At 42.0% G+C, this 21016-nt stretch overlaps 1 protein-coding gene across 1 annotated transcript in view; it reads right to left on the bottom strand.

Moving 5' to 3' along the window:
• Nucleotides 1-19223, bottom strand: part of LOC119509838 (transmembrane protease serine 13-like) — a 139740-nt gene extending 120517 nt beyond the window's left edge. The window contains exon 1 of the mRNA XM_037803874.1: nt 19098-19223. Within this exon, the coding sequence (XP_037659802.1) occupies nt 19098-19223 (126 nt within the window). The remainder of the gene's footprint in view (nt 1-19097) is intronic.
• Between the last annotated feature and the right edge of the window lie 1793 nt (nt 19224-21016).

Below are 21016 nucleotides of genomic sequence, written 5' to 3'. Positions count from 1 at the left end.
TGGGGATTTGATCTTGAACAGCCATGGAATTTGTGGCCTCGAAAGCAGTGCTTCTCAAACGCGAAGGAACAGAAGAGTCACCCTGGGCATCTTGCTACAGGCAGACAAGGATTCAGGAGCTCCGGGTGGGGCCTGAAGTTCTGCATTTCTACCTGGCTCCCAGGTGATGCCGATACAGCTAGTCATAGGACCACAGGTTGAGTAGGGAGGCTCTAAAGAGCTTTCGTCTTGGCTTTCAAGATAATGAAGTTTTGGAACTGCAAGAAGTGCATGTGTTTGTGTGTGTGTGTGCGTGTGTGTGTGTGTGTGTGTGTGAATGATCCCCTACAACTTGGCCATTAGCCAGTTCTAAGCCAGTTCTGCCCACTTGCTCTGATAAGTAACCTAACAGGGTAAGTGTTTTTGAGAACTTGCAGTGTGCCGAGCACTGGGAGATACTGTTATTGATTCCCATTTTACAGATGGGGCACAGAGAAGTTATGTTTCTTGCCCAGGGTAATAGAGCTAATAACAGAGGTAGGACTTTTTGGACTCAGCCTTCCAGATTCTGTATTATAAGCCCTTAATGACTAGGCTATCCTTCCGCCAAGAATATGTTCAAGCTCTTTCCCTTCCCACGACCTTTGCATATGCTCTTCCCTTTGCCAAGAATGTCCTTCCCCTCTCTTTGCCCTGCTGTTTGCCCTTCAGATTTCAGCTCAAATATCACTTCTTAGAGAGAAATTCCCTGACCCTTGCTCTACTTCAAATTAGATATGCCCCACTTTTCTCTCACAGTACACTGTTGCTTTCCTTCCTAGCACTCATCACAATTTTCAATTATTTGATGATTGGTGTTCATTTGTTTTCACATCTATCTCTCTCATAAAACTAAGCTCTGTGAGGCCAAGGACCATGGCTGTTTATTTTATCTGTCCCAAGCACCATGCCTGGAACAAAATAAGGGCTCTGTAATGCACATGCATATACACACTCCATAGTTGATGGAGTGACAGAATGAATGAATGAAGGAGTGAATGAATGAATGAAGCTACTTTACATTCTGCACTACTCAGCCACTAGAAGGCAAATATTCTTATTGTACCTGACTTACATATCTCTAAGGTGCAATACATGGTTGGCAGACCTAAGAAGATAAATCCAAACAGCTCTACACCTCTCTCATGTGCCATTGTCCATATCATTGGTGGGATAAAAAGTTCATCTAAACTACATGAAAAAATGGGACTATGGATTTCAACAGTCCACTCATTTCTAACTTCCTGGGACAGTCCTCACCAGACATTAAAAACGTCTGAGATGATTTCCTCAGATTTTTCAGAACACAATTTTATTTTATTCCTCTTTGCTCAAGTCCTATCCCAGGCTTGATGATGCTCTTTTCCTCCCATGGGGTGTAGGGAACTAAGTCTTGGTCCATGGATGGTGGTGCCACAACAGGTTGCCAGGATGTAGAGGATGATGTTAGAGAGTATAATTGTCATAGTTTGAGTCCCCCCCCCTCCACAAGCAGATCCTGAGAAAAGAATTCTGGGCAAGTCGTCTGTTGGGAGCTGAAGGAAACAGTGGGAAGGAAATTAGAAGGGAGCGAGGCAAGGGAGGGCAGCTGGGAAGTGTGTATATTATTAAGCCAGCAAACACTGTGGGTGCCTGGAGCTTAATCCATGGGGAGCTTCAGGGAAGAACTAACTGTACAACACCCCCATCCCTACCCCAATTTAAGCCACCAAAGGGCGAGGAGCTTAGACATTCACACATAGCCAGATCCAGGGTGGAAGCCAGGCACTTCCTGCTTGGAGTAGGCAAGACATCTTCTTCCAGGGCTTGAGAGAAAGCTTTCAGGCAGAGGTGCAGATGGTGGCGACTGAAGTGCTAAGACCCAAGAATGTAAGTGGGGCACACTTGTCTACTGCAACAGCCACGTTGATCCACAGCCGTCCTTCACTTCTTGGCTCAGAGGAAGAATTTTAGAGCAGATGGGCCATGGGATTGACACAGAATGGCATTACTTCTGTCCTTAATATCTCAAACCTTCCTCTGGTTCCCCAAAACTACCAAGACAAAGATAGTGCTGTGGCCTGGAGCTGTCACTGCCCAAACTTCCACCACTGACATGAACCGTTGTCTTCAGGAAGAAAGCCTGCTCTGATCGTCAGTGCCCCTGTCCCCACAGTGCAGATATGGCACTGGACTTTTGTCTGCCATCCTGTGTGATCTCGGACTCATGCCTGAAATTTTCCAGCCCTTCATTTCCCTGCCCATGCAAAGAAAAGGAGGACATCTCCATCGTGCCTATTTCACAAGGCTGTTATGAGAAGAGCCGAGATAGTATCTGAAAACCGCTTTGAGCCTCAAAGAAAAGTGCTCTTATGAGCTATATAAATATAAGTTATTACACAGTATTATTTTAACCTGGCCCAAGTTTAGATTAGTTGTATGAATCATTCATCAACCTTTACTTTGTATAATTAAAAACGTGTGGTTCTGGAATCTTTGTTTGGGAGGCAAGTTAATGTGGCGGGACCAGGATTGGCAAGCTCTTAGAAGTCAATCACTTCTGCTCTAAAGACAGATGCATTGATTGATAGGGGAAATTCTATTATCAGTTCTCATTTGGAGGTGTCCTCAGTCAGTTTTTTTTAGGAGTCTGTGATTCATGTTTTTCCTTCTTGGCCTTTTTCATATTCCCAGCACTCCCATGGTATTTTAGAAGGTACTTTCAGAATTGCCTCCAATAAATCCATATAGTGCATTTGTTGCTGAGATCTCTTTGCATGAACACGTAGGTGCTGACTGCAGGATCTAACTGCATATCTGCCCTCCTTTAGGAGGCAGAAGGGGACTCCCCCTGTGCTTCTCTCTAAATGTAGCCTGGCTCAAGAAGGGCCAGTTTAGAATATACCCTCTGTAATACATATTGCATTGACCACAGTAGTTCATGAATGAAAGCACCAATACGATGCTAAATGATCTGACATATGAGCCTGTGAGAGTAGTGGCTATAAGTCCTTCATCTTCATGTCTCCTCCAAAATGCCCAGACCAACATCCGGCATTCAATGGGCACTCCATGATTGTCAGTTGAATGAGTGAATGCTAATAAAGAGGGGAGAAAAAAAGTAAAAACACAATGAACCACTGAACCCAGGGACATCATTAGCCAGGGTCTCCCCATGTGTTAGTTATTAGCTGTTAGTGGCATGGGTGGTCTGGAGGAGATGGACTAATTCTTCTGCTGGCCACAGTGGTGTCAAACAGTATATTACTATTGACAACAAGGGTGTTGACTGGATTTCTGCTGTGCACTAAATTTCCCCTCGTGACTCCCATGAATTATACCCTGCCCTGGGGGCTCAGGCTGTGCCTGGCTAGTAACTAACACGTTGGAAGGATCTGGTGGAACAAAGGATATCAGGTAAGGTCTGCAGGGAGCTCCTGTCGCTGTGTAAACACACCAGGAAGCAGATTGTTGACAAATCCCACCCAAGTGCCCCTAAGTGTCATGGTATGGTGTTATGGGCAAAGGGTAAAAAGCAAATTTTGAGGAGATTAGAAGGAGCTGCAGACCTACAATTCTCTTTCCCTTCCTTTTGAAGCATCAATACTGTGTGTCTTCTTTGGGTCATGTGCCCTTATGATTAAGGAGTTACTGACAACACACTCAGACACCATCCCATAGGAACCCAAGTCAACAGATGTCACAATGTTTGTAAAAATCTCTAGCTTTATTTTTGCCAACTGATCATGTAGAAGTTATCCACTCCTTAAAGAATTTTATTTCCCTTCATTTTTAACTTTAACCACTTCTTTGTTTTAGCATTAGAAACATGTTGCCCTCTTTCTAGATCCAAGCTTAAATCAACTCGGGCTTTTTTTTTTAACTTCAAGATTTAGGGCTTTTTGACCTCCACCCCCCACCCCCCAAAGTTTTTTAAGTGGGTCATTGTTTAAAAGAAACCAGAAAACTATAAAAGGTCCTTTAAACTTCTAGGCCATCAGTTCACTTTTTCAGGAGAACATTCTGAAGAGATGGGATAAATGAAGTAGAAACATTCAGATTAAATTTCCTTTGAAATCCATGGGTTTTAAAATTAAGGGAAAGTGATTGGCAAAACATGTTTTGGTTTTTGCCGAAACCAAAATGTTTGAAAAATAGTTCAAGATGTTTTTCCACACCCCAACCACATCCATCTGGGGCCATCCATCTCTACTTTCAATCTATTTTTATACATTCACTGTGCAAAGAATACAGCTCTTCATTGCAACCAGAGGGCCACCATATTTTTGTAGGGGAGGAGAGCCTGTTGAAGTCTGAAGGGTCCAATTCCCTGTAACATGCTCCTGGAATTCTTTTAAGAGAAAGAAGAAGGTTCTAGAGTAGACAGTTAAAAAAATGCATGTGTTTCCACCTGACTTTGAATCAGGCCAGGACACGTAAATGGAATGTGGGATTAGTTCCTTTGTTCATTTATTCATTCATTTACTCTCCATCAACCATTCAAATAAGTGTCTCCCATATACCAGGAATTGTGTGAATAAAGAGACAAGTAAAACACAGCCCCTGCTCTTAGGGAGCTCGCCATCTGCTAGAAGAGACAGGCATATATTGAAGGTGCCATATCTGGAAGGTCCCACATTCGGATCAAGCAGGGCATGGAGAAGGGATGGTCAGGTCTTCTTGGGGACTACAAAAGGGGAGGCTTTGGGGAGGATCCATAAGAGGTGAGAAAAATGAAGGCAAAAGGGAAAAATGCTTGGAAAACTGGAAACCTGAAGGGGAAGTATGTTGAAGCAGTCATTGGAGATTTGTTCATTGGAACAGGAAGACAAAGGGACATTGGTAAAAGCCAGCAGGGAGCCATCCTATGCTCACAGAATGGAGGACGGTTTGAGAGGAGCTGTTTTGCTCTTGAGGATCATTTTCCTTTCTTCTCAAAATTTAGTGGCTGGCTCTCAACCATTCGTGGCAACCTCTGCTCGTGCTGTATGTCCAGGGTCATGGGCTTGAGACTGAGCTCTGCCTCACCATTTGTGAGTCTTTCCTCTCTGGGCTTTGCATGGAATAGATCATCTGAAAGTCCCATCAAAGAAAAACTACATAGGCCTGGCTCCAAAAGTGACATAATTAGAAGATTTTTCCCCAACCTCTTTTATTTTAATTATCAGAATTGGAAAAATTTAGCACAGAAGGTCTTTATTCTCTCCCTTTGGAATCTTGGAATTCTGATGCTTGTGTGTCCTTGTTGGCCTCTTGATTAAATGAAGAACCATGAGGGTTTTCCTCCTTCAGAGACTAGCCTGAGGCCCTGGAGATGCATTTGCTGTGCTGATTGACAAGTATGCTTGGATGACACTCGGCTTTCACTGTGGTTGTTTGGTTATGGTTTTCTTTGAAATGTAATAAGAATGGCTGTTTCCTCGTATTGCGCTGAAATTGCCAGTTAATTTGTAGCTGTGTATTCATCTCATTGCAGAGCTGAAAAACTAACCATCCTTTGCATACATGAAAATGGTGGTATTAGTAAATTGGGCTGTCATGTGTGGTGTAATATGTCATTTGGAAACCATTACAGGATTAGAGGCAATTTGGAGATTATCGTCTCCATGACATCACCTATGGGGTTTGAGACCACTGACAGCTCCATGCTTTCTGTGATTCAGACACCATGGTTTGAAACATACATAGGATACTGTTTTTGCTTTATTGACCAAGACATACACACATGCATACACACACACGCACACACACACACACACACACACACACACACACACGAGTGTTGGGTTTTTGCATATGTGCATATATGTCTAAGTATATATGTATGTATGTGTGTGCGTGTGTGTTTGTGTATATGTGTATATATATATACATACACACACACACACACACACACACACACCACACAAACATGTACACACAACACACAAAATCACAAAGACTCAAGATGACCAAACTGTTAACAGTGGTTATTTCTAAGGTAGGAGGTGGCGTTTTCGGGACTTTTACTCTGTTTTTCACTTTACTTTGTTGCTTGACATTTTTCTGATGAGAACTGGGTTATTTCTAAAGTCAGAGAACAAAAGCAATGAAGACTATAAGTGTTAGGGTGATCCAACAAAAAACTTGTCCTCCCCCTTTCCCATTTCTGGTTCTAAACAGTGTAGAGGAATTTGCCATCATCACTTCTACAATTTTATCTAAAGTACCCTGTGGAACTTCAGTTCCAATGATATGCTTTTACGATCCTCACCCTCCTTCTGATTTTCACAATGAGAAAGGATGGGGATTTATAAAAACTCAGGGCTCCATCTCTGTTCAGTCTCTCCTTTGCCTCCTTGTATTCACAAAGGCTCTGTTCTCACCCCTCCTGGAACTACTTTTTCCTTCCAATGTCCCACTCCTCGTCTCTGCCAATGGGTAAGGAGGAGCTGGAAGAGAATGACTCTTCCCAGTAGCTCATGGCACACAAGGAAGAGACAAGCAGAACTTGCTTTGGGGTGAGGCAGACCTGGGTTTGAATTCTTGCTCCAGCTTTCTTAGATCTGTGGTCACAGACAAGAATTGGGAATGGGGAAAATAATACTTTTTGTTTCCAGGAATCCTCTTCTGTTTCCACACCACTTCATGGTCCCCCATGACCCCTTGCTTGCCTTTCTTCCAGATAAATAGGCACCTATTTATCCCTCTGCATCTGACCCATCTAACAGTGAGCTCTGCAAGGGTAGGGGCTGTGTAGCTCCAATGCCTGGCCCATAGCAGACATTCCATAAATGAGTTAAAAGAAGAATAAATGATTAGCTATGGCACAGGATTCTGTGAGGCTTAAATGACACATGGAAGCTCCGAGAACAAGGAAGGCACTTTACCTGGCAAAGCTCAGGAACACACCATGAGGACTGGTGCCGATGCAATAATGTTTTCAAGGAATTGAAATTGGCAAGTAAATATTTTTAGCTCATCAAGCCCCACACCCCCAGAGTCATCCAAACAATCAGATGTCTACAAAATGATGACGGGGCCCCCAAGTGGAGGTAGAAACACCACGCTCAAGTGCTGTCATTTATAAGTGCCCTGAATGAAAAAAAAGCCCACTGAGATATATTTATATACTGGAGTACTATACTGCAATGAGGATGAATGGTCTAAAGTCCACGCAGACTATAGTTAAAATTCACAAAAATAATATAGAGTGAATGAAGCCAGACACAAAAAGTGCATGGCATATGATTCCATGTATATAAAGTAGAAAGGCTGACTAATCTATGTTGGTTGAAGTCAGTACAGTGGTTCCCCTTGGAAGGTGGGCACTGACTGATCAGGAGCATGAGAAGGACTTTTGGGGGACATTTATATTCTGTTTCTTATTCTGGGTGTTGGTTCCATGAGCGTGTCCAAGTTGTACATTTATTTCACTTTTCTGTGTAGTATACATAATATAATTCAGTAGCAATTTTAAAAATAGTCATGAAAGAAGACCATAGCAGCATCCAGGAATTTATAGTAAGTGGACCCCATTACTTCTAGAAATGCCAGTGATGTAATTTGAATAGAAAGGATGTGATCCCCATGGCATCAATGATTCAGGGAACCTGATGATGCTGGATGTTTTTGCCTCAAGCTATGGCTGTTCAAACTTATTTCTTAATAACAGTGTTTTTAAATGCAAATATTTATTGAGTGCTTACTATAGTTATTATTATCCCCATTGTGCAGATGGGGAAACTGAGGCAGTAGGGATAAGCTCCCCTTTCCTGGCAATGCCTCTTATGAGACAGCAAAACCCCAGAGAGCAGTGGCTATAGGGTGTATCTAGGCAAAGAGGAGCGAAAGCAACCTGGCAAGATTTCCTGTGTCCCAAGGATGACATGGAGGCAACAGAGATCTCCCAGGCCATAAAGAACCACCCAGGAAGGGACAATAGATGTCTTAGTTGTAACTTTTGTAGCCAGATGACAGGGAGACCAGATGCCCCACGTCTCCCTCATTCACTGCATACTATCCTGAAACCATAGCACAATTCTGGGGGTGGGAGTGGGGGGGTGGGCAGTGAAATAGGGAGTGTGTGAAGAGTCAGAAATTACGGAGAATATAGAAACCATAAGATGCAAATTTAAAATATATGAAATATAAATAAGTTAATTAGTAAATGTGTTTCTTTGCACACTCAAATCTGTGGACTGAGAGTCACACCTGCTACTTGTGTTGGTGTTAGAGCTCTCCTTGGTAGCTAAGGCCATTCTTTGAGAGGGATCAGCATTCTGCACTTTTAGAAATTGTATGCAAGTTCCTGTTTTGGAGTGTGTGTGTGCAGCAGTGTGCATTGTGCATGCATATATGTGTGTGTGTGCATGTTCACTTAGAGCAGGGTCCTGTGTGGGTGGATGCAGTGGGGAAAGTCCATGTGTTTCCACTTTGTGACCATATATCCCATAGACCCCCAAAGCCTGCTTTCAGATGCCGTTCGCATTATCAGTTCTTGAATTTTTTTTAAGAACCACATTTCATGTGGTTCCCTAAATGTTAGAACTCCTTTTACCCCTAGACCCAGCAGAAGACTCTCATAGGGTTTCCATTAAATGACCACAATGAAATGTGCATCATACTATATCTGAGGATCCCTGCTTTTACAGTGGCATTCTCTCCTGCTGTCTCCCGGGCCTCAGAATCACCCAAGTATGTCTCTAATTTGTGCTGCTCTTGGGAGAAGTATCAATAGTAAGATATCATTTTCATAAGCAATATCATATCCTGATTGAACATTGCCAGGGAATTTTAGGCCACTCGGTGGTTGCATTTGCCTTAGATCCAATTACAGCTGTAAAAGTGGTTTGCATTAGAAGTTCTGACTCTACGATTTGATCACTATAAGTAGGATAAACCACCAAAAGAATGTGAATTGCCTTCACTAAAAGGATGTAATAGCCCGGAGAATATCTTTCATATTTCAAATTAGGAAAGCCCAGCACTGCATTTCGCTCAGAAACAGCTCTTCAATGCTCATCCCTGCAGCACAGAATCCTACCTTTGGGGGACCCATTGTGAACCCCCCCAAAAAGGGTTTTGGATCCTTAAAAGGGACTCTGGCGGCCCAGATTGAGGCCAGTTTTATACTGAGGTTCACGGGTGTTGTACCTAAAGTCTGTGCTTGTTTGAAGTGCTTCGTGATTTAAAAATGACCCCTGACCCAGCTTTCCCTCAGACTGAACTCCTCATAAATGCTGTCATATTTCTGCCCAAAGTTGCCCAGCTATGGGAGCATTTGTGTCCAGCACACTCTGGTGAGAAGATTTGTCTGTAACATGTAGATGTTGGATGCTGAAGGAGGGTGTCTGTTAAGGGCTTTAGAAGGTCATTATCCTGGTCAGCAGCCACGAAAGGACCCTCACCACTTTGTAGAGTCTGCAGGTAAATGTGATCTTCAATTGATGACTTCCCCCTATTTCTGAGCAATTTTTCCCCGAGCAACGTGTGTCCCCTTGGTGTTTTCTGGCCTGGAATCCATGACTAACCATGGATATGGGCTGCATGGAAGTGTACACACCCCAACCTTCCCTATAGGCTCCCCCCATCCCCCAGCTCTCTCCACAGCCTCGTCAGCCTCATCCAATCCCATCCTGTTACGAGGACAAGAGGGAACAAGAACAAGGGTAAGGCAGAACCAGCAGAACCAGTGGCACTTGTCCTCCATTTTCTCCTCCTCCCTAGACATGAGCAGTAGGGGAGAGGACCTTATCTGTCACAGGACTGGGGAAATGGGCCCCTCGAAACTGACAAGTATAGGGGCAGCTATGTCAATTTTCTTATTTATAATGTACTTTTTTTTTTTTTTTTTTTAATCATTTTATTGAGATATATTCACATACCACGCAGTCATACAAAACAAATTGTACTTTCGATTGTTTACAGTACCATTACATAGTTGTACATTCATCACCTAAATCAATCCCTGACACCTTCATTAGCACACACACAAAAATAACAAGAATAATAATTAGAGTGAAAAAGAGCAATTGAAGTAAAAAAGAACACTGGGTACCTTTGTCTGTTTGTTTCCTTCCCCTACTTTTCTACACATCCATCCATAAACTAGACAAAGTGGTGTTTGGTCCTTATGGCTTTCCCAATCCCATTGTCACCCCTCATAAGCTACATTTTTATACAACTGTCTTCGAGATTCATGGGTTCTGGGTTGTAGTTTGATAGTTTCAGGTATCCACCACCAGCTACCCCAATTCTTTAGAACCTAAAAAGGGTTGTCTAAAGTGTGCATAAGAGTGCCCACCAGAGTGACCTCTCGGCTCCTTTTGGAATCTCTCTGCCACTGAAGCTTATTTCATTTCCTTTCACATCCCCCTTTTGGTCAAGAAGATGTTCTCCGTCCCACGGTGCCGGGTCTACATTCCTCCCTGGGAGTCATATTCCACGTTGCCAGGGAGATTCACTTCCCTGGGTGTCTGATCCCACGTAGGGGGGAGGGCAGTGATTTCACCTTTCAAGTTGGCTTAGCCAGAGAGAGAGGGCCACATCTGAGCAACAAAGAGGCATTCAGGAGGAGACTCTTAGGCACAAATACAGGGAGGCCTAGCCTCTCCTTTGCAGCAACCGTCTTCCCAAGGGTAAAACTTATGGTAGAGGGCTCAACCCATCAAACCACCAGTCCCCTATGTCTGTGGTCATGTTAGCAACCATGGAGGTGGGGTAGGCGAATACCCCTGCATTCTCCACAGGCTCCTCAAGGGGGCACTACATCTTTTTTTTTTTTTTTTTTCCCTTGTTTGTCTTTTTTTTTTTTTTTTAACTTTCCCTTCTTTTTTCAAATCACCTGTATGAAAAAAAAAGTTAAAAAGAAAACAAACATACAATAAAAGAGCATTTCAAAGAGACCATAGCAAGGGAGTAAGAAAAAGACAACTAACCTAAGATAACTGCTTAACTTCCAACATGTTCCTACTTTACCCCAAGAAAGTTACATAATATAGCAACATTTCAGTGAACTTGTTCTTACTACAACCATCAGAAATTAACAGACCATAGTCATTTCTGGGCATCCCCAGAACGTTAAATAGCTTATCTGTTCTTCTTGGATTATTGTTCCCCCTTCCTTAATTGCTCTCTACTGCTAGTTCCCCTACATTCTACATTATAAACCATTTGTTTTACATTTTTCAAAGTTCACATTAGTGGTAGCATATAATATTTCTCTTTTTGTGCCTGGCTTATTTCGCTCAGCATTATGTCTTCAAGGTTCATCCATGTTGTCATATGTTTCACCAGATCGTTCCTTCTTACTGCCGCGTAGTATTCCATCGTGTGTATATACCACATTTTATTTATCCACTCATCTGTTGAAGGACATTTGGGTTGTTTCCATCTCTTGGCAATTGTGAATAATGCTGCTATGAACATTGGCGTGCAGATATCTGTTCGTGTCACTGCTTTCCGATCTTCCGGGTATATACCGAGGAGTGCAATCGCTGGATCGAATGGTAGCTCTATATCTAGTTTTCTAAGGAACTGCCAGACTGACTTCCAGAGTGGCTGAACCATTATACAGTCCCACCAACAATGAATAAGAGTTCCAATTTCTCCACATCCCCTCCAGCATTTGTAGTTTCCTGTTTGTTTAATGGCAGCCATTCTAACCGGTGTTAGATGGTATCTCATTGTGGTCTTAATTTGCATCTCTCTAATAGCTAGTGAAGCTGAACATTTTTTCATGTGTTTCTTGGTCATTTGTATTTCCTCTTCAGAGAACTGTCTTTTCATATCTTTTGCCCATTTTATAATTGGGCTGTCTGTACTATTGTCGTTGAGTTGTAGGATTTCTTTGTATATGCAAGATATCAGTCTTTTGTCAGATACATGGTTTCCAAAAATTTTTTCCCATTGAGTTGGCTGCCTCTTTACCTTTTTGAGAAATTCCTTTGAGGTGCAGAAACTTCTAAGCTTGAGGAGTTCCCATTTATCTATTTTCTCTTTTGTTGCTTGTGCTTTGGGTGTAAAGTCTAGGAAGTGGCCTCCTAATACAAGGTCTTGAAGATGTTTTCCTACATTATCTTCTAGGAGTTTTATGGTACTTTCTTTTATATTGAGATCTTTGGTCCATTTTGAGTTAATTTTTGTGTAGGGGGTGAGGTAGGGGTCCTCTTTCATTCTTTTGGATATGGATATCCAACTCTCCCAGCCCCATTTGTTGAAAAGACCATTATGGCTCAGTTCGGTGACTTTGGGGGCCTTATCAAAGATCAGTCGGCCATAGATCTGAGGGTCTATCTCTGAATTCTCAATTCGATTCCATTGATCTATATGTCTATCTTTGTGCCAGTACCATGCTGTCTTGGCAACTGTGGCTTTATAATAAGCTTCAAAGTCAGGGAGTGTAAGTCCTCCCACTTCGTTTTTCTTTTTTAGAGTGTCTTTAGCAATTCGAGGCATCTTCCCTTTCCAAATAAATTTGATAACTAGCTTTTCCAAGTCTGCAAAGTAGGTTGTTGGAATTTTGATTGGGATTGCATTGAATCTGTAGATGAGTTTGGGTAGAATTGACATCTTAATGACATTTAGCCTTCCTATCCATGAACATGGAATATTTTTCCATCTTTTAAGGTCCCCTTCTATTTCTTTTAGTAGAGTTATGTAGTTTTCTTTGTATAGGTCTTTTACATCTTTGGTTAAGTTGATTCCTAGGTACTTGATTTTTTTAGTTGCTATTGAAAATGGTATCTTTTTCTTGAGTGTCTCTTCAGTTTGTTCATTTCTAGCATATAGAAACATTACTGACTTATGTGCATTAATCTTGTATCCCGCTACTTTGCTAAATTTGTTTATTAGCTCTAGTAGGTGTATCGTTGATTTCTCAGGGTTTTCTAGATATAAGATCATATCATCTGCAAACAATGACAGTTTTACTTCTTCTTTTCCAATTTGGATGCCTTTTATTTCTTTGTCTTGCCGGATTGCCCTGGCTAGCACTTCCAGCACAATGTTGAATAACAGTGGTGACAGCGGGCATCCTTGTCTTGTTCCTGATCTTAGAGGGAAGGCTTTCAGTCTCTCACCATTGAGTACTATGCTGGCTGTGGGTTTTTCATATATGCTCTTTATCATGTTGAGGAAGTTTCCTTCAATTCCTACCTTTTGAAGTGTTTTTATCAAAAAGGGATGTTGGATTTTGTCAAATGCTTTTTCAGCATCTATTGAGATGATCAATTGATTTTTCCCTTTCGAGTTTTTAATGTGTTGTAATACATTGATTGTTTTTCTGATGTTGAACCATCCTTGCATGCCTGGAATGAACCCCACTTGGTCATGGTGTATGATTTTTTTAATGTGTCTTTGGATTCGATTTGCAAGTATTTTGTTGAGGATTTTTGCATCTATATTCATTAGGGAGATTGGCCGGTAGTTTTCCTTTTTTGTAGCATCTTTGCCTGGTTTTGGTATTAGATTGATGTTAGCTTCATAAAATGAGTTAGGTAGTGTTCCATTTTTTTCAATGTTTTGAAAGAGTTTGAGTAAGATTGGTGTCAGTTCTTTCTGGAAAGTTTGGTAGAATTCCCCTGTGAAGCCATCTGGCCCTGGGCATTTATTTGTGGGAAGATTTTTGATGACTGATTGGATCTCTTTGCTTGTGATGGGTTGGTTGAGGTCTTCTATTTCTTCTCTGGTCAGTCTAGGTTGTTCATATGTTTCCAGGAAATTGTCCATTTCTTCTACATTATCCAGTTTGTTGCCATACAGTTGTTCATAATATCCTCTTATAATTTTTTAATTTCTTCAGGATCTGCAGTTATGTCACCTTTTTCATTCATTATTTTGTTTATATGGGTCTTCTCTCTTTTTGATTTTGTCAGTCTAGCTAGGGGCTTGTCAATCTTGTTGATCTTCTCAAAGAACCAACTTTTGGTGATATTTATCCTTTCTATTGTTTTTTTGTTCTCTATGTCATTTATTTCTGCTTTAATCCTTGTTATTTCTTTTCTTCTACTTGGTTTAGGATTGGTTTGCTGTTCATTTTCTAGCTTCTTCAGTTGATCCATTAGTTCTTTGATTTTGGCTCTTTCTTCCTTTTTAATATATGCGTTTAGTGCTATAAATTTCCCCCTTAGCACTGCTTTTGCTGCATCCCATAGGTTTTGGTATGTTGTGTTCTCATTTTCATTCGTCTCTATATATTTAGCAATTTCTCTTGCTATTTCTTCTTTAACCCACTGATTGTTTAGGAGTGTGTTGTTTAACCTCCAGGTATTTGTGAATTTTCTAAGTCTCTGATGGTTATTGACTTCTAATTGTATTCCATTGTGGTCAGAGAATGTGCTTTGAATAATTTCAATCTTTTTAAATTTATTGAGGCTTGTTTTATGTCCCAGCATATGATCTATTCTGGAGAAAGTTCCGTGAGCACTAGAAAAGTATGTGTATCCTGGTGATTTGGGATGTAATGTCCTGTAGATGTCTGTTAAATCTAATTCATTTATCAGATTGTTTAGGTTTTCAATTTCCTTATTGGTCTTCTGTCTGGTTGATCTATCTATAGGAGAGAGTGATGTGTTGAAGTCTCCCACAATTATTGTGGAAACATCAATTGCTTCCTTTAGTTTTGCCAATGTTTCTCTCATGTATTTTGTGGCACCTTGATTGGGTGCATAGACATTTACGATTGTTATTTCTTCTTGCTGAATTGCCCCTTTTATTAGTATGTAGTGGCCTTCTTTGTCTCTCAAAACATCCCTGCATTTGAAGTCTATTTTATCTGAGATTAATATTGCTACACCTGCTTTCTTTTGGCTGTAGCTTGCATGAAATATTTTTTTCCATCCTTTCACTTTCAGTTTCTTTGTGTCCCTGTGTCTAAGATGAGTCTCTTGTATGCAACATATTGATGGTTCATTTTTTTGATCCATTCTGCGAATCTGTATCTTTTAATTGGGGAGTTTAATCCATTTACATTCAACGTTAAAACCGTGAAGGCATTTCTTGAATCGGCCATCTTATCCTTTGGATTATGTTTGCCATATTTTTCCCTCTCTCTATTAATATCCTTTATTGTACCCATACCGAATCTCTTTAGTACTGAACCTTTCTCCAAGTCTCTCTGTCCTGTCTTTGTTTCTCTGTCTGTAGGGCTCCCTTTAGTATCTCCAGTAGGGCAGGTCTCTTGTTAGCAAATTCTCTCAGCATTTCTTTGTCTGTGAAAAATTTAAGCTCTCCCTCAAATTTGAAGGAGAGCTTTGCTGGATAAAGTATTCTTGGCTGGAAATTCCTCTCTCTCAGAATTTTAAATATATCGTGCCATTGCCTTCTCGCCTCCATGGTGGCTGCTGAGTAGTCACTACTTAGTCTTATGCTGTTTCCTTTGTATGTGGTGAATTGCTTTTCTCTTGCTGCTTTCAGAACTTGCTCCTTCTCTTCTATGTTTGACAGTGTGATCAGTATATGTCTCGGAGTGGGTTTTTTTTGGATTTATTCTATTTGGAGTTCGCTGAGCATTTATGATTTGTGTATTTATGTTGTTTAGAAGATTTGGGAAGTTTTCCCCAACAATTTCTTTGAATACTCTTCCTAGACCTTTATCCTTTTCTTCCCCTTCTGGGACACCAATGAGTCTTATATTCGGACGTTTCATATCATCTATCATATCCCTGAGGTCCATTTCGAGTTTTTCAATTTTTTTCCCCATTCTTTCTTTTATGCTTTCATTTTCCATTCTGTCATCTTCCAGGTCACTGATTCGTTGTTCAACTTCCTCTAGTCTTGTACTATGAGTGTCCAGAATCTTTTAATTTGGTCAACAGTTTCTTTAATTTCCATAAGATCATCCATTTTTTTATTTAGTCTTGCAATGTCTTCTTTATGCTCTTCTAGGGTCTTCTTGATTTCCTTCATATCCCGTACTAGGGTCTCATTGTTCATCTTTAGTTCTTTGAGTAGCTGCTCTAGGTGTGTCTCTTCTGGTCTTTTGATTTGGGTGCTTGGGCTTGGGTTATCCATATCGTCTGGTTTTTTCATATGCTTTATAATTTTCTGTTGTTTTTGGCCTCGTGGCATTTGCTGTCCTTGATAGGGTTCTTTTAGGGTTTGTAGACCAGTTGAAGTCCTTATCTCTAATTTATCAGATCTACAGCTTCGTGGAGTACACTTTCTCTAACTAACCAGCAGGTGGCGTCCACGAGCCACCTGTTCTCCACAAGCCAGATCTCCCCCGCTTAGCCTTTTTGGTGAGTGGGGGAGTGAGTCTTGTGGGGCCCAATTGGTGTCCCAAGCTTGCGTGTGTAGTTGGTGTTGCCTGCCCTGTATGTGGGGCGTGTTTCTGGGCAGTCGGGGAGGGGGGGTGGCCCTAACAATCAAATCTCCCTGATGATCCTAGAGTTTTAAAGCTACTGCAATAGTCTAATCCTTCAGTTCAGTCCTGCCACAGTTTGTCTCTGCCACTGACCCACAAGTCTTTGGTATTGGCGTATGGCTCCTGAGACTTGCAAGTGGGCCCCTCTTCCAGGCTGTGCACCCCGGGTCCTCTGTTGAGGGATGACTGTGCTATGTCACAGGTGAGTGCCGTCCCCCCAGGGCAGTTCTGGGCTGCTGGGCTGTGTTGGGAGGCTCCCAGTCTGCTCAAATGATGGCTGAATGGGGCTCTGTTAATTCACACTGCTCCCCCTTCCCAGCTCTGGGACATTCAGCTGAGGTTGCAGGGAAGGCTAATGTCCACGCCCAGTTTTGTGGTGTGTGCCTGTTATTTGAAGCACTTCCGTCACACTGGGTTGTCTGGGGCAGCTCTGGGCTATGGGGCTGGCGATGGGCAGGAGTGTTTCCTGTCCACCAGGATGGTGGCTGTGAGCGGACGCCCCCCTTTTCTTGGGAAGTTGTGTTGTTTAGTGAATTTTCTCAGCCACTGGATTATTGCCTTTTGTCTCAGAGCTCTCTTAGTTCTGCTCTTGACTTGACGTGCCCAAATTTCAATTCTTTGAAGCTTTCTGTATTGAGCTTCTTAGAGTAATTGTTTTAGAAAAAGCAAAAAGGATTTAAAAAAAAAAAAAAAAAAAAAAAAAAAACGGCCCTCCTCAGAGATCTAATGGGTTATTGAAATGCTAATAGACAAAGCAACCAGGGCCATTAAGGAAAGGTGCCCTGGGCAGAGAGATCAGCCTTGCTTTGGGATTTGCATATGCGCCTCAAGGCCTGATCTCCGCCCTTCCCCTTTCTGTGTTCACCAGAACTCCAAAAATCCTCTGCTTTTACTTTGGAGCTTCTCGTGTTGTTTTCCTTCTATGCCCGTCTCCTCTCTGCTGGGCTGGCTGCTCTCAGAGTCTCTGGTGTCTGGCCTCAGTCTATCTATGGTTGGAGTTTGAATCAGTAGAATGAGTTTCCGATGAGAGCAGCCACTGCAATTCTCCCTTCTCCTTCCTGGAGCTGACAGCCCCTCCTCCCCCGGGACTGAGCCTGGCAGGGAGGGGCGCGGGTCCCCTGGCCGCAAAAACTTACAGATTTCGCTGATCTCAGCAGTTCCACGTTTTCATGAGTGTTGTATGAAGTATGCCCAAAGACAGATTGCTCTGTGGTGTCCAGTCCACGCAGTTCCTGGCTTTTTACCTACTTTCCTGGAGGAGTAACTAAAACATACAGCTCACCAGTCTGCCATCTTGCCCCGCCTCTCCTATAATGTACTTTTATAACCAGCTATTGCTGGAAATTATTTCAGGGCTTAGAATTATTTTCAAAGAGTTACCAGCAAAAAACTTAATAAAATGGCTCAAAGAAACTTGCTGTGTGCCTTACTCTTTTGAAAGAGATTTTATTGGACACGTCTGCTACAAATTTTGGCATTTTACAAAAAGAACAATAGTTCTCATTTGGTTGATTTTTCTAAAGCACTGCAAAAGTGCTTTTCCTCCTCCCCTTTCCCTTCCTTTCCCTTCCCTTCCCTCTCCCTCCCACTTTTTGCTTCTTTCCTTCCTTCCCTATCTCTTTCTTCCATCTCTTCCTCTAACTCTCCTTCCCTCCCTCTCTTCTTTTCTTTAGGAGAGAAATTACATTCTCTCTTCCTAAGTAGTGATGTGTTTTTAAATCCAGAGTGGAGTTGCAAAGGAAAACTCTTAGTTGCCTTCTTTATGTGGGAACTTTAATGACTCCCTAATACCAATTAAACTAAAAATTTCTAATTACCAATTACTTTTTCTTTTTTTATAACTGCAGAATATCTGTTCTCATTGAAATGGCTCATTTCTGTGTGTGATTGCAACTTGCTAATAGAATTTTTATTCTAAAGTTTTATCCACTAATTCTTGCATGGAGTAATGTCAAGATTCAGAGTCCAGCCCGTTTAGGACTTCTACTCTCACCAGAGATTTGCCATCAAATAAATCTCCGAGCATGTGCTTTCCAAGTCCACCTCCAGAGCAATAAGCAATTCTCCCTGCCTGCCGGGCCCTGGGAATTCTGCTCCTGCTCCCAGCACTCCCGGCTCCTGCCATCCAGGATGACAAGACCTGAACTCACAAGAAAGCCCCGGGAGCCTCTCGCTCTTACCAGCTGTAATGCTCAGCGCATTACACAGACAAATCAGGCCTCCCAAAGTAATATGTTTTCACCTCATAGCAAGCAGCCTTTGAGTTCAGGGAGAGGAAATGTGTATTAAGAGAGCAGGTTAAAAATCGACATTATCCCAGACTTTTATGAAATCAAAATTATGGCCATGATGCTAAGTTATTATAATGTATTTATTACCAGGATTGCTTTCATATTTAACCAATTTGGCCCATCTCGAGACCTGTTTTAAAATGCAACACCTTGCCCACCTTTCCCATTTTCATATGAAAAACAGGAAAGCAAAAACTAATTTACTCAGAGAGACACAGCGCCTGTTTGCCCGTTTATCTCTTACAGACCACCCCTCAGTCCAATGTTGACAGTACATGATATTCCATTAATCTGCCTAATGAAAATTTAACCAGTGTTATAAACAAATAATTGGCTATTATCCTCTCAAAGATCCCGAATAAATTACTTCTGCTTATTTTCCCCCCTCTCTCAGTGCGCTCAAAAGCTAGCCCTTTCTGATGGATGTCACAGAGAGAGGGAAGGAGGGGGCACCAGCTTCCCACTCCAGCTTCCTCGGCGGCCGCCGTCACTGTCCTGTGCAGGGAACACTCGCGATCACTGCGCCCGCGCGACTCTCGCGAGAGGTGGGGGAGGGCGTGGCAGGCAGAGGGGGCCCCCACCTGGGTCATTGGCTTGGGCCACCTTTCAGAACCACTTCCTTCATCTTTCTTTATCTCCACCCCCTCTATTTTTTTCTTACCCTCGTCTTTAGTTCTCTTCTGCCTTCTACTGTATTTCTCTCCCCTCTCCCTGTTCCAACCCTCTGCGATCTTACAAGGTTCTTGGTTTCCATTCTCAACCCAACCATTTGCCCAACACCCTCATCCACACACTCAAATCCCCACTTTGCTGCCACAACTGTAATTTCCAGAACACAGGGCTTGCTTCAAAATGGAATGTCCAGTGCCACACTGGTGGGCATACACTTACTGAACAACATATACAGAGTGAACAAGTCACCTACATTTTTTTGGATAAGGTACAGACCTTGTTGGTAGCATTAGGATAAATCAGATAAATTGGAAGTATCTGGTTGAAGCCATTCGTGCTGAAAATTGGCCCAGCCCCAGGGCTCCACATTAAAACTAGAACTATTTGACTAAATGGTGGGATATTCAAAGGGAAAATCTGGGAAAGTGAGTAATAAGACAGACATTGACTTTCTTGACTTAGTCATCTATCTTCTCCACTAGACAAAAACCTATTTTTTTTTTTTAAGCATGGACTGTGTCTTGTTCATCTATTTCATTAGCATCTGGCACATAAAGATGCTAAGTGAGTGAATGAATGCATGCATGAATGAATTAAGCATTGTGGGCTCTTTTAAGGAAAATCCCTCTTAGGAGAAAAGACAATACATTTATAGTGATAAATAAGATTTCATTTTTTTTCGATAATGGACCCTCTTTTCCAAAACCCTTAGATTAGTTAATGCCCTTCATTCCCACAATTTATGCTGCAAATTGCAAAAATGAATTTACCATTTATACTCTCTTAAATGCTTAGTAAAAATATCACTACTGTTCACTGTGCAACTGTAAAGAAAAGCAGAGAGTGGTGATTCTAATGCAGTGGTTCTCAACTTTTAGAAGGCAGAGAAATCATCTGAGCTGGTTAATGCAGCCCCTCAGGTCCACACTCTGTGATTCTGATTCAGTGACTGTAGGAATCTGCTACTGTGTCAAGCACCTCTGGAGATTCCAGTGCAGGTGTTTGATGGACAACTCATTAAGAAACGTGTTCTATGAGAGATTAGCACCTAATTTAAAATTACCTAGAGCTTCTTCTTAGGCTGGGACCTTCATGTGATACTAGTAAGAGTCTAACATGTTCAGAGAAGCCTCTGGCCTCCGTCCTGGCCTGGAGGTGGAGAAAGGGGGAGTGGACATGACTTACCCTCTGACTGCAGTGGCTGCTTTACCGAGTGTTTCTTCAACACGGTTAGTGCTGGGCATGTCATTCCAGATTTCAGTTTGTAAATTTGAGACTGGAACCTAAGAAAAAAGGTCAGGGCTAGAAACTCAGCATTAGAATTCAGCCAATAGTTTCATTAATGTGCTATTTTCTTCCAATGTATAAGTTACCAATAAGTAATTGCTCAGACATAGGCCTGATAGCATGTCTGTCCTGGTGGAAAGACGGTACTGATAACCAGCATGGGTGCAGGTGCTTTTTGCATTCCTGATCTCACTGGATTGTTGCAAGGATGCTCTGAAGATATTGGGAGGAGATCCATTTTCCCCATCCAATAGATGTGAGAACTGAGGCCCAGAGAAGTTGGATGAGAAATGGCATCATGGTTCTTAGGTAAAAGAGCAGTGACAGAGTCTGATGGAGCGTACAGATCCCAGAGGCCATCAGGGTATCAAGATGGCCCTGTGGAAAATGGGACTTTGTGTGGCTCCCTTCCCAAACACTGAGA

This window comes from Choloepus didactylus, chromosome 15 (assembly GCF_015220235.1).
Source record: "Choloepus didactylus isolate mChoDid1 chromosome 15, mChoDid1.pri, whole genome shotgun sequence".
In the NCBI taxonomy this organism is placed as follows: Eukaryota; Metazoa; Chordata; class Mammalia; order Pilosa; family Megalonychidae; genus Choloepus; species Choloepus didactylus.
Note: the sequence above shows the minus strand (reverse complement) of the source record. Positions and strands in the feature narration are given on the sequence as shown.